The sequence below is a fragment of the Sinohyriopsis cumingii genome, chromosome 6 (assembly GCF_028554795.1).
Source record: "Sinohyriopsis cumingii isolate HCF-2022 chromosome 6, ASM2855479v2, whole genome shotgun sequence".
Lineage (NCBI taxonomy): Eukaryota > Metazoa > Mollusca > Bivalvia > Unionida > Unionidae > Sinohyriopsis > Sinohyriopsis cumingii.
In genome coordinates this window covers 112,165,674-112,179,223 of record NC_142966.1, presented here as the reverse complement: position 1 = coordinate 112,179,223, position 13,550 = coordinate 112,165,674, and the positions used below count along the sequence as shown (strand labels likewise).

At 33.7% G+C, this 13,550-nt stretch overlaps 1 protein-coding gene across 4 annotated transcripts in view; it reads left to right on the top strand.

Moving 5' to 3' along the window:
• Window positions 1-13,120, top strand: part of LOC149797731 (uncharacterized) — a 119,406-nt gene extending 106,286 nt beyond the window's left edge. For all 4 annotated transcript variants that reach the window (XM_089962675.1, XM_089962673.1, XM_089962674.1 and 1 more), the window contains one exon: window positions 1,460-13,120. In XM_089962675.1, coding sequence (XP_089818801.1) covers window positions 1,460-1,534 — 75 coding nt within the window. In that variant the 3' untranslated portion in view covers window positions 1,535-13,120. The remainder of the gene's footprint in view (window positions 1-1,459) is intronic.
• The last annotated feature ends 430 nt before the right edge of the window (window positions 13,121-13,550 follow it).

Genomic DNA, 13,550 nt, shown 5'->3' with positions numbered 1-13,550 from the left:
AAATTGTAACAGCAGCAGCCTCACTTTCTTAAAAAAAAAGGCATAGTTAATATCTTTTGCTCAGAGTAAAATCATCCAATCTTGATAATATAATTCCATGTACCAAGTCTTAATGAAATCAGATTAAATTCATCTGATCTTGATGATATAAACCCATATACCAAGTCTTAATGAAATAAGGTTAAATTTATCCGATCTTGACAATACAAACCCGCTTACCATGTCTTAATGAAACCAGAAATGTTGTCTTTTGAGAAGTAACACACTCAGCCGATAATATGAAAGATCACTTCATTAATATGCATAGAAGTTAAACGATGCCCCTGTACCTTATAGGATACACATAGATACACATATCGGCTTAAAAATCTTACTTGGAACAGGTCTGGGTGCAAGGTCATGATGATTTGAGTTTATTTACCAACTTAGAGCAAAATCCAATCAAAATTCAGTTTCCAGAGTGGTTTCAAGGTCATCCAATCATATTCAAGATTACCTCGTAAATGTTTAATTTGATTAGGGATGGAAAGGTCAGGTCCGAAGAGAACTACCCAGCCAGGTCGGTGATGGGTCTGGGCGACCACTCTGGGTACCAATCCATCTCTGTATGCGTGATGGACATGCAGGGAAATTTGCCAGGTCTGGGTATTTCTGGGTAATGCAAAACTTGGCAGGGTGGCCAAGCCAGAAACCTGTACATCCCTAGTTTTGATGAAAATTGGATCGGAAATATTGCCTCTAGAGTTTTAACATGCTTAGCCAATCAAATGCAAGTTTACCTTGTTAATAAGCATTCATTTCATTAAATTTTTTTAACTTCTCTTTTATCTTGATGACATAAGCATATATTTCAGGTTTCATGGTTTTGAAGAAAATCAAATTTTTGTCACTATCTAAATTTGTGGATTTGAGATGTACTCCTATTGTTTTCACAGAAAGATACATTTTTATTGTGCTTTATATTTGTGGTTTTTTGTAACAACGATGAAATCTAAAGATAGGTAATACATTATATCTAAAACTAGGTAGTGCATGAAATCTTAAAATAGGTAATGTATGAAATCTAAAAATATGTAATGGATGAACTGTGAATTGACTAGATTACGTAATAGAAATTTAAATGAACCACTGACCAACCAATTTTTCTAAAAATTAATAAAGTGATTGACATGAATTATCAAAAAAGGATATGAACAAGTTTGACAGAAAACTTCCTGGTATGGAGGCATTTCACTATTAATGACATGCTGTTGATGTGCCATCAAACAGATGTCACTCAGATAAGCAATCTTAGGTCTGTTTGGGTCTCTTGTTTCTTGGGATCAGATTTATGTAGGGAATTACTCTGCATGCTGTTATAATCTTTGGATGGTTACTCAAATTATGCATGAGCCGCACATTATTGCCTTTCTGATTTTATATTTAATGTCTTGTTAGTTCCATTTTTTTTTTCTTCCAGCTTTACAAGAAAGCAAGACGACTTGGATATGGAGAATCGGACATTTCTGCAGTATTCAGGGCTGCAAGTGCCTGATGAATGTATACCAAACTTGTTTGTGGACTAGTGAAAAATTTTATTTTTGCAATCGGAGCTGCAATCCAAAGTTTCGGCAGTTTTATACCTGAGTTTTTGACTGTGTTAATAGTGTGACAGATGAATTATATGGACATGGCACAAAGAATGAATTTATCCTTGCATCAGCACTGGACTTGAGAAGCTCCACAGTTTTGTCTCAGACTGTAGATTTTAATCGTCAAGAAATTCAGGGCAATGTATCATTCAGAACTCTTGATTTTTACACTAGGTTACAAGTAATATGAGGTTGGAATTTAATATTTCATCTAACCTTGATCCTGCGCCATAGTTGTGTCATACTGCCATTATAGCTAAGCCCACTTTTCCTACATAGAATCATGTCAGCATCCACTTGTATGTCCATTAACACCCTTAAATAACCTCAGTGTTCTTTTCTATTGTTTTTACTTGTAGATTTTTTACTTTTAAAAAAAGAAGGCTGGCTCAACAAAAATGTGGTCTTTTTTTTGGGGTGCTGGTTTAATTAGAGGGTAAGCCATAGTTAATTCACACCAGAAAATATTTATCCCCACAAAACTAGCTTTGTTACTGATTTCCAAGCTGCATATGAAGTTATGAAAATGCTACAATGTTTTGTTATGTTTAACTTGACATTAGATTAGAAAGTGCGCTGTTGTGGATATGTATGATCAACCATTCTGATCCATTCATGCATCCATCAGTCATTTTTCTTTGTGATATTGCATGAAAGAGGGTGTTCATATTGCATATGATGTTTCACGAGGATGGAGCATATGCAGAGATGACCAAGATTTAAGAACCTGAACCAAGGGAAGCAATACAAGGTCACGTATTCCAAAAAAAATCGTTCATCTTGTCATATGAAGGGAGATCAGGTGCATCTTCCAAATTTTTTATAATATTTTACCACTTGTATGAAAGTTGTGGTCCTAGCGTCAACTAAGAGAAACAAAAATTATTTTATGTCACATTTGTCGGATTTTCTGATCATTTACAATTTAATGAAATCTCTTTACAGTGTCTTATATTGTTTTTGTTTATTTGTTAGTAGTATTAAACTATTGTCTCACCTGATTATGCATAAGATACATTGATCACTTTTCTGCCAGTGGCAACAGTGACGTTGTGGTATGGTCCTGTGTCCATCATATGTCATCCATTTACAGTTGGTCATCAATTGCATGTTACCACACTGGAATCCATATTTCTTTTTAATATAGGCTGCTATTAACAAAATCTCAGAAGTTTAGTAATAATTGAGATCCACACATTGATTTGACTGAGATTGTTACCAATCTGAAAGCTGTATTTCTGAACTAATTTTAGTCGCAGTTAGAATACAGGTTTTTATAATCACGATCTCACCGGATTTCAATTATGAGCAAGATGAATACATATTCATGAGGTGAGCTTGCATCTGATTGGCTAAGTTTGTTACCTCTTTGGCGGCCATAATTCTATTTTGATATCGATCATACATGTAGTATGGGCTTATCTCTTCAAGATTAAGGACAAATAATATGTGAGATCAACACATGAAGATGAGGTGATCTTTTATTTGGCTGAGTTTGTTACCATATTTCTGATCCAATTTGATCAGACTTGGAATACATGCTTATGTGATCAAGATCTCAAAGAGTCCTGCAATATGATTAAGATCTCACAGGAGTCCTGCAGTGAGCAAGACTCATTCATATTAATGAGTTGAACTTGCATTAGATTGAGTTGGTTGCCTGTCTGGAGTGTAATTTTTATCTGATTTTAATCTTGGTAGATTTAAATAGTCAAGCTATAGGATGTTTAAAATTACATGCAAGATTCACACAATAATCCTATGATCTTGCCTCTTATTGGCTGAGCTTGTCAACACCTTAGTGACTGTTTGTGTGAGATTTTTGAGAAACTTGATAAATAGGACCAATGTTATCAATATATTATATGAGATTTAATATGAGCAAGATCTCATAGTGAGATGGTGTTGTGTCTTATTGGCTGAGCTTCTTTTAACTTGTGCAGTGTTTCAAATTCTGTTTTAATCAAACTTGGTAAATAGGCTAATACCAAGATGTTTGCGTGAGTTTTATTATCAGCAGGACCTTCATACATTTTATGAGGTGATCTTGCTTATGATTGGCCGAGGTTGTTGCCAATCTGGAGAATATTTTTGTTGACCCCATGGTAGTGGAAAGCAAGACTGGGTGTCACTTTTCTGTTGTCAGTCATCATTGTCATCAGCACTTTGTTAGGGATTTATTGATAGTTTGTCATTTGTAAATGATTCTTTAACCCCTTGATAATAATCTTTATGATGGAAAGACAATTCATTTTGTGACACATGCTTGTCCCTTTCAGTTTGAGATCAAGGGCAGTCTTAGAAAACTTGCATTGGGTTTTAGTTAAATACTTTTCATTTGCTTATTTTCCTAAGTCCTGTGATAGATTTTTTTCTGATCATTATGGAGCTAAGATAGTTCATCATTCTGCAACATACTTTCTGCCCTTTGACCATATGTTATTTATTTGCTTTTATTTCCTACATATTTTTATGGATTTTGTATTAAGAAGAAATACGAAGCTAAAATAGTTAATTCTACAAAATGCTTTTATGACCTTGGGGTCAAAGTCACACTTTTAAAAATGTGTTATGATCATGGTTAAAGCTTTTTATTTGCTTATATTTCCTAAACGTGACACATTATGAAACATTCTGTGACATGCTTCCCTTGCCCCAGGGGTCAAGGTCACAGTTAAAAATAACTGTGTTAAGGTTTTGGATAAAGTTTTTTTATTTATTTAGATTTGCTAAACCCCTGGATTGATTATGCACAGCAACATTGGATTAATCATTATGAAGCTGGAACCATTCATTTTGTCGAATGCTTACTTTCCCTTTTGACCTTAGAGGTCATGGTCACATTTATAGTTAATTTGTGATACAGTTTTGGTTCTAGGTTTTTTTTATTTTAAATTTATTTATATTTCCAAAATCTCTTGATGGGGTTTCTTCATACTTTTGGATGAATTCATATGAAGCTAAGACAATTTAGTCTGCAACATCGTCACTAAACCTTCTTGCCTTAGGGTCAGAATAGTTCATTTTGCAGCAATGCCTTTATTGTGGGCTTGACATACACCCCTTAGATTTATTTGTTCATAGGATTTGGACATTAAAATGTTTGTAGAAGATTGATCATGAGCAAGATCTACACACATATGATGTAATATTTTATCTGATTGTCTGAACTTGTCAACACTCTAGTTTTTGATAATTTGCCTAGAAAAGCTTATGACATCATTGTCTTAGGTTCTGTAATAAATGATATCTGTACACATTAATGAAATGATCTTAGGTTCTATAATAAATGATATCTGTACACATTAATGAAATGATCTTAGGTTCTATAATAAATGATATCTGTACACATTAATGAAATGATCTTAGGTTCTATAATAGATGATATCTGTACACATTAATGAAATGATCTTGCATTGGGTTGACTGAGCCTGTTATCTCTCTAGGTCTAATGACTGTTTGTCATCCATTTTTTTAATAAAACTTGATAAATAAATTTGAAAGAATTTAATTTTGAACAATACACTTTATTAGTTATACCTAGACATTTGGAAATACTTTTTATCAGTGTACATGGGGTAAAATGGCCTGTGTAGTGGAAGGGTCAACTGGTGATTTACGTTAACCAGGTGAGTGATATCAGGTTGACATGTTATTACTTAATAGCATGCATACTGTTATTTTAACAATTTTAGAAAAGAACTTCACAAATTCTGAATTAGCCCACAAGACCAAGAGTCCATCTGTTTGATTTGTCCAAGAATCCATCTGTTTGATTTGGCACACAATCTTGTACATGCAACTAGTCCCCCAGTTTTTGATAGGTTGCCAAGAAACTTAGTAAACAATATGGTCCTTTCCTAAAGACAAACATATAAACAAATCATTGTGCACTTAAATTTTATTTATAGTTATTACCCATTTTGACTTGCAGCTGGCTGTAGTACAATGCAGCTAGTCTCACAGATTTCATGAAATTTGGTATATATATTCTGATCATTATCTGCATATATGCCAATGTGGGTATGTGAGAAAGCTTGCCAGTAGCTTCTCGTGGGTCGGTGGTTCTTTCCGGGGTTTTCCCAGGTTCTTCCTCCACCATTAATACTGGCCACCATGTATAGCCTATCGTGTGCTGAAAAATGGCGTTAAGCCCCAAAACAACAACAACAAAAATCTGCATATATGCATATTGACTGTATGAATATTTCTGAGTTATTTCCCTTTTTGATTTTGGGTCTGATGTAGTGTGACAGAATCTTGAAAACACAACTTGTCTCAAGAGTTTTCATTGGATTGCCATGAAACATTGTACATATTATGTGCTTCATTACCATAGCAACAAATTACTGTCCTCCCACAATTTTTTTTATAGAGTTATTGCCATTTTTATTGTACACATGAATGAAGTGTATGATTTAATCTTCTATATGCAACATATCCCCCCCCCCAATTATCTTTGAAATGTAATGTATCCCCCAGTTTTGTTATTGATTGATGTGAAACTTGGTAATATGGCTATGATCTGTAAGTTTGTGGATTTGCAAATCATAATGCTCCTGTGCTTTTGATCAGGAGTTATTGCTTTTTTCTTAACTTGGAGCTGGACGTAGTATGTATGAAAGAAATTTGTGAATGCAGCTTGTCTCACAGTTTACAATGGATTGACATGAAACTGTTCTCATGTTTTTCATCTGAAGATTTTCTGATTGACAGATCAGTGTACGCCCTTGTTTTGTGTGAGATTTATTGCCCTTTTTGTCCTTCACCTGAATGTAATTTAAGACCGAATCTTGTGAAAGCATCTGGTATGGTCATCAGCTAAACAAGTCTGTATGCTCCCTTGTTTGTTTGGTTGGTTGGTTGTTTTTTGTAAGAGCTTTTGCCCTTTTGTACTTGTAGCTGGAAGCTACATATTGCATAATTTTGTGAATGCAGTTTATAGTGGATTGCTGTGAAACTTGGAATATCATTAGACAATGTACATACTGACCCATCATTGTACTCCCACTATTTCAGAGGTTATGCCCTTATCTCCATCATGGGGTAAGGGGGGAAAGGGAGTGGTATATTTAAATGAGAAGATTACAGACCTTTCCACAAATTATTTGGAGATACCACTACTAGAAGTAATAATAGTAATAATAATAATAAATAAAAATGTATGTTGAATGAAATAGACCATTGTTATTATCCCTTGAGAGGGTATGCCACAGTTGGCATTTTCATCCATTTGTCCATGACACCTGTATTGACATGTATCTGCTGAATTCTCTGACATATGAATGTGTGCTTTGTATCATGACTAGACATCGTGAAAAAAATGAGTCGGATGAGCATTTTTATCAGTTCTACTTGTCCCAACCCAAATGACTTTATGTGATGGCCTGTTCATGGTCCGTCCATCCATTAGCACAAGTTTGCTATCACCACTCATCCAAAACTATTTGGAGCATTGTCATGAAACTTAACTTTACATTTTCATCCCAAGATTTACTTGCTTCTAAATGATGTTGGTGCCACTCTGACATCCAATATGTCCACATATTCACCATCCAGAAAATTCTATTCTCATTACTTCTACAGATTGGATGGTCATATTGATATAGAATGATGTCTAACTGGTCCTAAATGAAAATTGTGCAGATATGACATTCAATATGGCTGCCAGTGCCATCTTGAAAATCTTTACTCATCTTGAACAGCAATTCATATCAACTTCTTTTGATGTCTAGTTGAACCTGCATGAAATTGATTGGGTTCATCCTGATCTCCATTATGGCATCATATTGAAAATCTTATAATTACTTCTGAATCAGTGGCCATATTGACATGGGGTTTTCACCAAAAGACTTTTTATCATATTGAACTGGTCCTAAATGACAATGGTGCTAATCTTACATCCAGTATGGTTGCCATGACAAATAACTCAAACATTGGATTATCATTACTTTTCAAGAATAGATGGTTGAATTGACAGGGTGTTTTCACCAAAAAGTGGAGAAAAAAAATTGTTGCTTAAGAATGGCAGTTTTAAAGAAGAAATAGGCTTATTTAGGATTCCAGATTTTATTTTACCAGTCAGTTGCATTGAGGGACTTGTGTTATAAATTGTATATGTCAATTCATTAGTCACACTCTGGTTAATTTCTCCTCAACCATTTGAGATATTTTCATGTGTATAATGACATTTCCTGCATGGGCCCCGAGTGGCCAAGTAGTCTAAAGCGCTTTCCATTACGGATCACTGCCATCTCACCTGTCTGCTTGGGTTCGAGTCTCGAATTTGGCCAATGTGGGTATGTGAGAAAGCTTGCCAGTAGCTTCTTGTGGCTCGGTGGTTCTTTCCGGGGATTTCCTGGGTTCTTCCTCCACCATTAATACTGGCTGCCATGTATAGCCTATTGTGTGCTGAAAAATGGCGTTAAACCCTATAACAACACCATTTCCTGCAAGAATTGATTTGGTCAGATTAGTGCTTTAAGAGTTGTCTCCCCATTGTTTGAAAATTGTACTTGCACTTCATATCTTGTTTGGGAATATACCATGAGTAGATGCTTACAGTAAGTCCAAGTTGCTTAGCATCTTGGTGTATACAAAACATCTCTTTCATCACTAAGCTCGTATGTCCTGTTCACTGGGTAAGTCATCAGCTTACCGTATATACTGACTTGTAAGTCAAGTCCAACTGCAAGTAACAAATGTCCTGATCTGCCCTAGCATATTATGCATGCAGATAAGGGTCTAGGTTGTTTGTTCAACTGAGAGCTCCTAGCAGACTGCACAGATCCAGATCTGCCATTGCATTATATGATGGCAGATCTGAGTCTGTGCAGTTTGCAGTTGGACTCTGCTTATAAGCAAGTATATGGTATGTACTAGTAAAATTAAGAAGAGACATTTATTCAGTCTTTTTACAGTCCCTTGAGAGGTTGACATAGTGTCACTTCCATATAACTCCTTTTGGTATGAACATATTGTGTTGTTTCTAAAAAATTTCAGTTTTAGAAGCTTTTCTCATGAGAAACATGTTAGAAATGGGGAACCATGGTACACCTCCTCTGGAGGAGTAGTGTTTATTGGTGAGTTCCATTGCCTATTATCCTTATCATAAGGCCTAGTGAGTTCCATTGCCTATTATCCTTATCATAAGGCCCAGTGAGTTCCATTGCCTATTATCCTTTTAGCTTTCCTTATCATAAGGCCTAGTGAGCATATAGTATGGCCACGCTTCTGTTTATTTGACACTGTTCTTGAGGCCGTGTTTTTTAATCCAATTTTGATCAAACTTGGAATATAGGTTTATATCTTTAATATCTCGTGGAGTTCAAATAAAGGTGAGATATAATGTAATTAATGTCACATCTGACTGGATGAGCTTCTTACCAGTATAATGGCAATATATATGATCAGACTTTAACTAATCTTGGAATATATCCTTATATCATCAAGAGCACAGACAAGTCCTTTTAAAGCATAATTATTGAGGTTATCTTGCACCAGATTGACTGAGCTTGTTACCACTCTAGAATCCATATTTTCAATCCAGTTTGGATCACAAGATATATAATCATATCATATCAATATCTCAGACAAGTTCTTTATAAGCAAGATACAAGATTTGATTTTGATAAATTTTGGAATGTTGGATTGTGTTATCAAGCTTTTGGATGAATTTGATATATAGCAAGATTCATGCATATTCATGAGGAGGACTTGAATCTGATTGGCTGAGCTTATTGCCATGCTGGAGAACCTATTTCTCAGCAGATTTTGATCAGACTTGGAATATAGGCTTATTTGATCAAGACCTTGACAGTTCGATAATGATCAAGATCCACCCATAGTAATTAGGTGACCTTGCATCTGATTGGCTGAACTTGTTACTGCTCTAGAGGTTTTTATTTTTTCTGATTTTGATTGAACTTGCTAAATAAACTGATCTCATAAACCTGTCCAGTGAGTATTATATTGAGAAAGATCAGCACAGTTAGAAATAGTTCCCAGATCATATGCAGTTTAAACTTTTTAGATTTGCTTTAAAAATGTCTGTTCTTTCTATTTCTTTAAATTATAGCAATGCAAGGGAAGTAAAAAAAAAGTACATTAAGGACAAATAATGTGTGCCTTGTTGGATTTTAACTTAAGCCATTAACAGGAGGCTGTATATTTACCTCACAACTACCTAAGCATCTTAGAATAACTTTGAATTTCATGGTTTTAATGTTATCTGTGTCTGTTGTTAGCCTTTGAAAAATTTGTGCTATTGTTTTCACTCCAGTGAAATGTCACGATTCTTTCTCATGCAAAATACAGTAATTCATGGGCAAGCATAAAATAAAACTTCTTGTAATAGCTCCTTTGAATATTTGATATTAAATTTAATATATGGCTGCCACATTTATTTTCAGGGTAAAAAATGTGTAGCAATAGCCATTAGAAGTTTGGGATCCCATATATATATATATATATATATATATATATATATATATATATATATATATATATATATATATATATATATATATATATATATATCTGTGTGTGTGTTTGTGTGCGTGCATGCGTGTGTGTGATGCTTAATAGTACAGTAATGCATGTGGGTGGCATATACATTTGCTGCCAGAAATATAATTATTCAATTCTCCATGGCAATGTATATTAACTATAATGGAGAATCACAGGATTTAAGTTACAAAGTTCTTCCCCTTGAATAAGTGATGAAAACCAGAAGAAGAAAACCATAAAGATATTTCAATTAGAATTAAACTGTTTATTAAAATAATCAGCAAAATAGGGATTAAAATGGATAATTTTTTATAAATCACTAAAGAAGTTTAAAAATTGCCAGAGAAAATCATCAATTGCAGGTTAATATAACCAATGTTTAATGTGGTAATTAAGGATGAGAATTACTTTACACAAGTATATATACTTGTTTGCAAGTAATTATTTTTTTTCTTCTTCTTCTAATATTGACTTTACTTCAATAAAAACATTTCTAAAAGCTTTGCCATTTTTTAAATTTGTATGTATTTGGAAGCAAAGTTTGATATTTTGGTGAAATAAAGTTTGATTTTTACTAGTATTAACATGTTAAAATGCCTGGTCGTGCTCTATAACACTGGATAAGCCTTCTTAGTAAAATGGTCAGCTGTTAAGTTATATGAGGTGAAAGATATCGGGTCACTTGGGTCTCTTGTTTATTCTCATCACAGCATGTCCATTTCTTTTGTACTTGTTTCTTATTATGTGCATTTACATTTTACAAAGAAATTTTATCATCCAAAGAGGTTAAAGTTTTGGGGAAAGTTTTTTAAGAGCTCTTGGTCTTGTTGAACTCTGCTGATCAGCACTTGTGATAGTATTGTCAGGAAGGTGTGCAAGGATCTCATCTTGATATATTTATGGATAACGATTAGATTTTCTGGCAATTACAAAACTTTTCCAATATTTTACACATTTTTAAACTAGATATTTTTCTCACACAAAGTTCCTATCACAATTAATTACAAGTGACTGGAAGTAGACAAATGAAATATGGTATGTGTGTTTGTCTGCATGTGTAGATTACTGGATTACATTTTCATGTCATTAAAATTTCTAATTTCGCAACTCTTTTGGACTTGAAAAATTTTGGTCTTCTTTAAAGCAGTAGAGAAATATATGTTCTACAAACACAAGTCTGGTTTGTATGTCCTTTGGGTTGGCATAATAGTTTTCCAAGTAGTCACCAATCCTTTGTGCTCATTTGGCTGCAAACCTGACATATTGGATATGGGTGCCCATAATTATCTGCAAGTACAAATCAAGAGGAGTGAAAGCTTATCCCCTGGAGACTGTACTATGGACATAAGTCCTTATCATCATGTGTTTTTGTGTTGGTGTGTCCACACAATAAGACCAATAGAACAAACACTGTATAGTCTAATGCTTTATATATATATATAAAAAACTTGCAACAGCTGGTTTTTATTATTATTTGTCTTTATTTTTATGAGGACCTGATCAGATAAAACTGAACTGTGGAACTTTACTTGAAATGCCTGTTAGTTTTGTCTTTACACTGTTTTGTCCAACAAAAATATATTTATAAAACTTTTGCCTGATAAAATTATGTTGTAAGAAATTCTTATTTTTCTTCTTCTCAAAATGATTTGTTTGAGAGAAATTGTAAAGCATCGAAGGATAACACTATAAGTAAATTCACAACCAAAAACAAGAGTTTTCCTGTGCATTTAATAATGTGGTATATCTGTTTTCCTTTTTTTTTTGTTATATCAAGGATATTTCCTTGAAATGAGTGAATAATGGATATCTTTTATTAAGTGAGTAAAAACCATTTAAATATATTCATTATTCATTTGTAGCAAACAGATTTTGCTTTTATAGTATTCGTAAATGTAGATGTACTGTATAATGGATTGAAGTAGCCGATTTCTTATTGGATCCCATGTGATGTTTACCATTTATGTTTGGTGTTTTGTGATTATTTGCACAGAAAATGTAAGCAGTAAATAATTCTCTCCAATTCAAAAGTAAAATAGTACATTAAGAACAAATAATTTGTGCCTTGTTAGATTTGAACTCGAGTCTTTAACAAGAGGCTGCCATATTTACCTCACAACTACCTAAGCATCTTAGAATAACTTTGAATTTCTTGGTTTTAATGTTATCTGTGTCTGTTGATGGCCTATGAAAAATTTGTGCTATTTTTTTTTCACTCCATGGAAATGTCACATTAATCATGCAAAATACAGTAATTCATAGCCGAGCATAAAATAAAACTTCTTATAGCTCCTTTGAATATTTGATATTAAATTTAATATCTGGCTGCCACATTTATTTTCAGGGGAAAAAATGTGTAGCAATAGCCATTAGAAGTTTGGGATCCCATATGTGTAATGCTTAATTGTACAGTAATGCATATGGGTGGTCATATATGTTTGCTTCCAGAAATATAATTCTGCAATTTTTGATTGCAATGTTTGTTGGTTTTTAACCAAATTAATTGCCTTCAGAAATATACAACCACCTGGTGATAATAGCTAGGAACAAGATAGCTGTTACACTTTGATGTCAAAATATGTATGCACATTTTTACTAGAGAATTGTGAATTTTATAGAAGTTGTCAGCTAACGAGTCCCCTTACTGTATCGACACAATCTTAACCATCATCAATGTAATTTGAATTGCTTCATCAACGGCTTACTGTTCTATTTGTCATTATTCTTATTAATGTCATCATTTTATCTTCTTTGATGCCCACGTTCGTTATGGGAGATAATATTCATGTATCAATTTTTACCTAACATTAACTTGTGTTTTATGTATTGGTGTCATTGATTCATTCATTTCCACCATCATTTACAATATTCATGGGAATGTGTATTCATATTACATGTGTAGTTAAGTCATTCATCCATTCAGTCATTTCAGCCACCATTTACATTATCTCATGAAAACCAGTAAATAGATTATATGTGTATTGGTCAAGTCTTTCTCTTTTTTGGGTGGATGTGGGTGTCTCTTGCTTGCAGAAGGATGTTCAGTTTATTTGACACATACCTTGCTACCCATTTCTCTCGCTGTCTCATGGATGGATGGGGGTGTGTGTGTGTGTGTGTGTGTATGTATGTATATGTATGTGTGTATGCATGCATGCTTGTATCATTGTATATATGTTTGTATGTCTGAGTCTATTTAAAAAAATTCAAATGTAAATATTTTTATTTGCACATCAGCAGCTACATATTGTATTTATCTTTGGTCAGACCAACATGGATCTTTGTTGTTTAACTTTCCAGAAACATCTTAAATCCTGGAGAATTGTGCCAATACTTTATCCCTGTTGTTTAACTTTCCAGAAAATGTTTGAATCATGGAGAGCTAGAATATGAAAATGAAAATCATTAGAG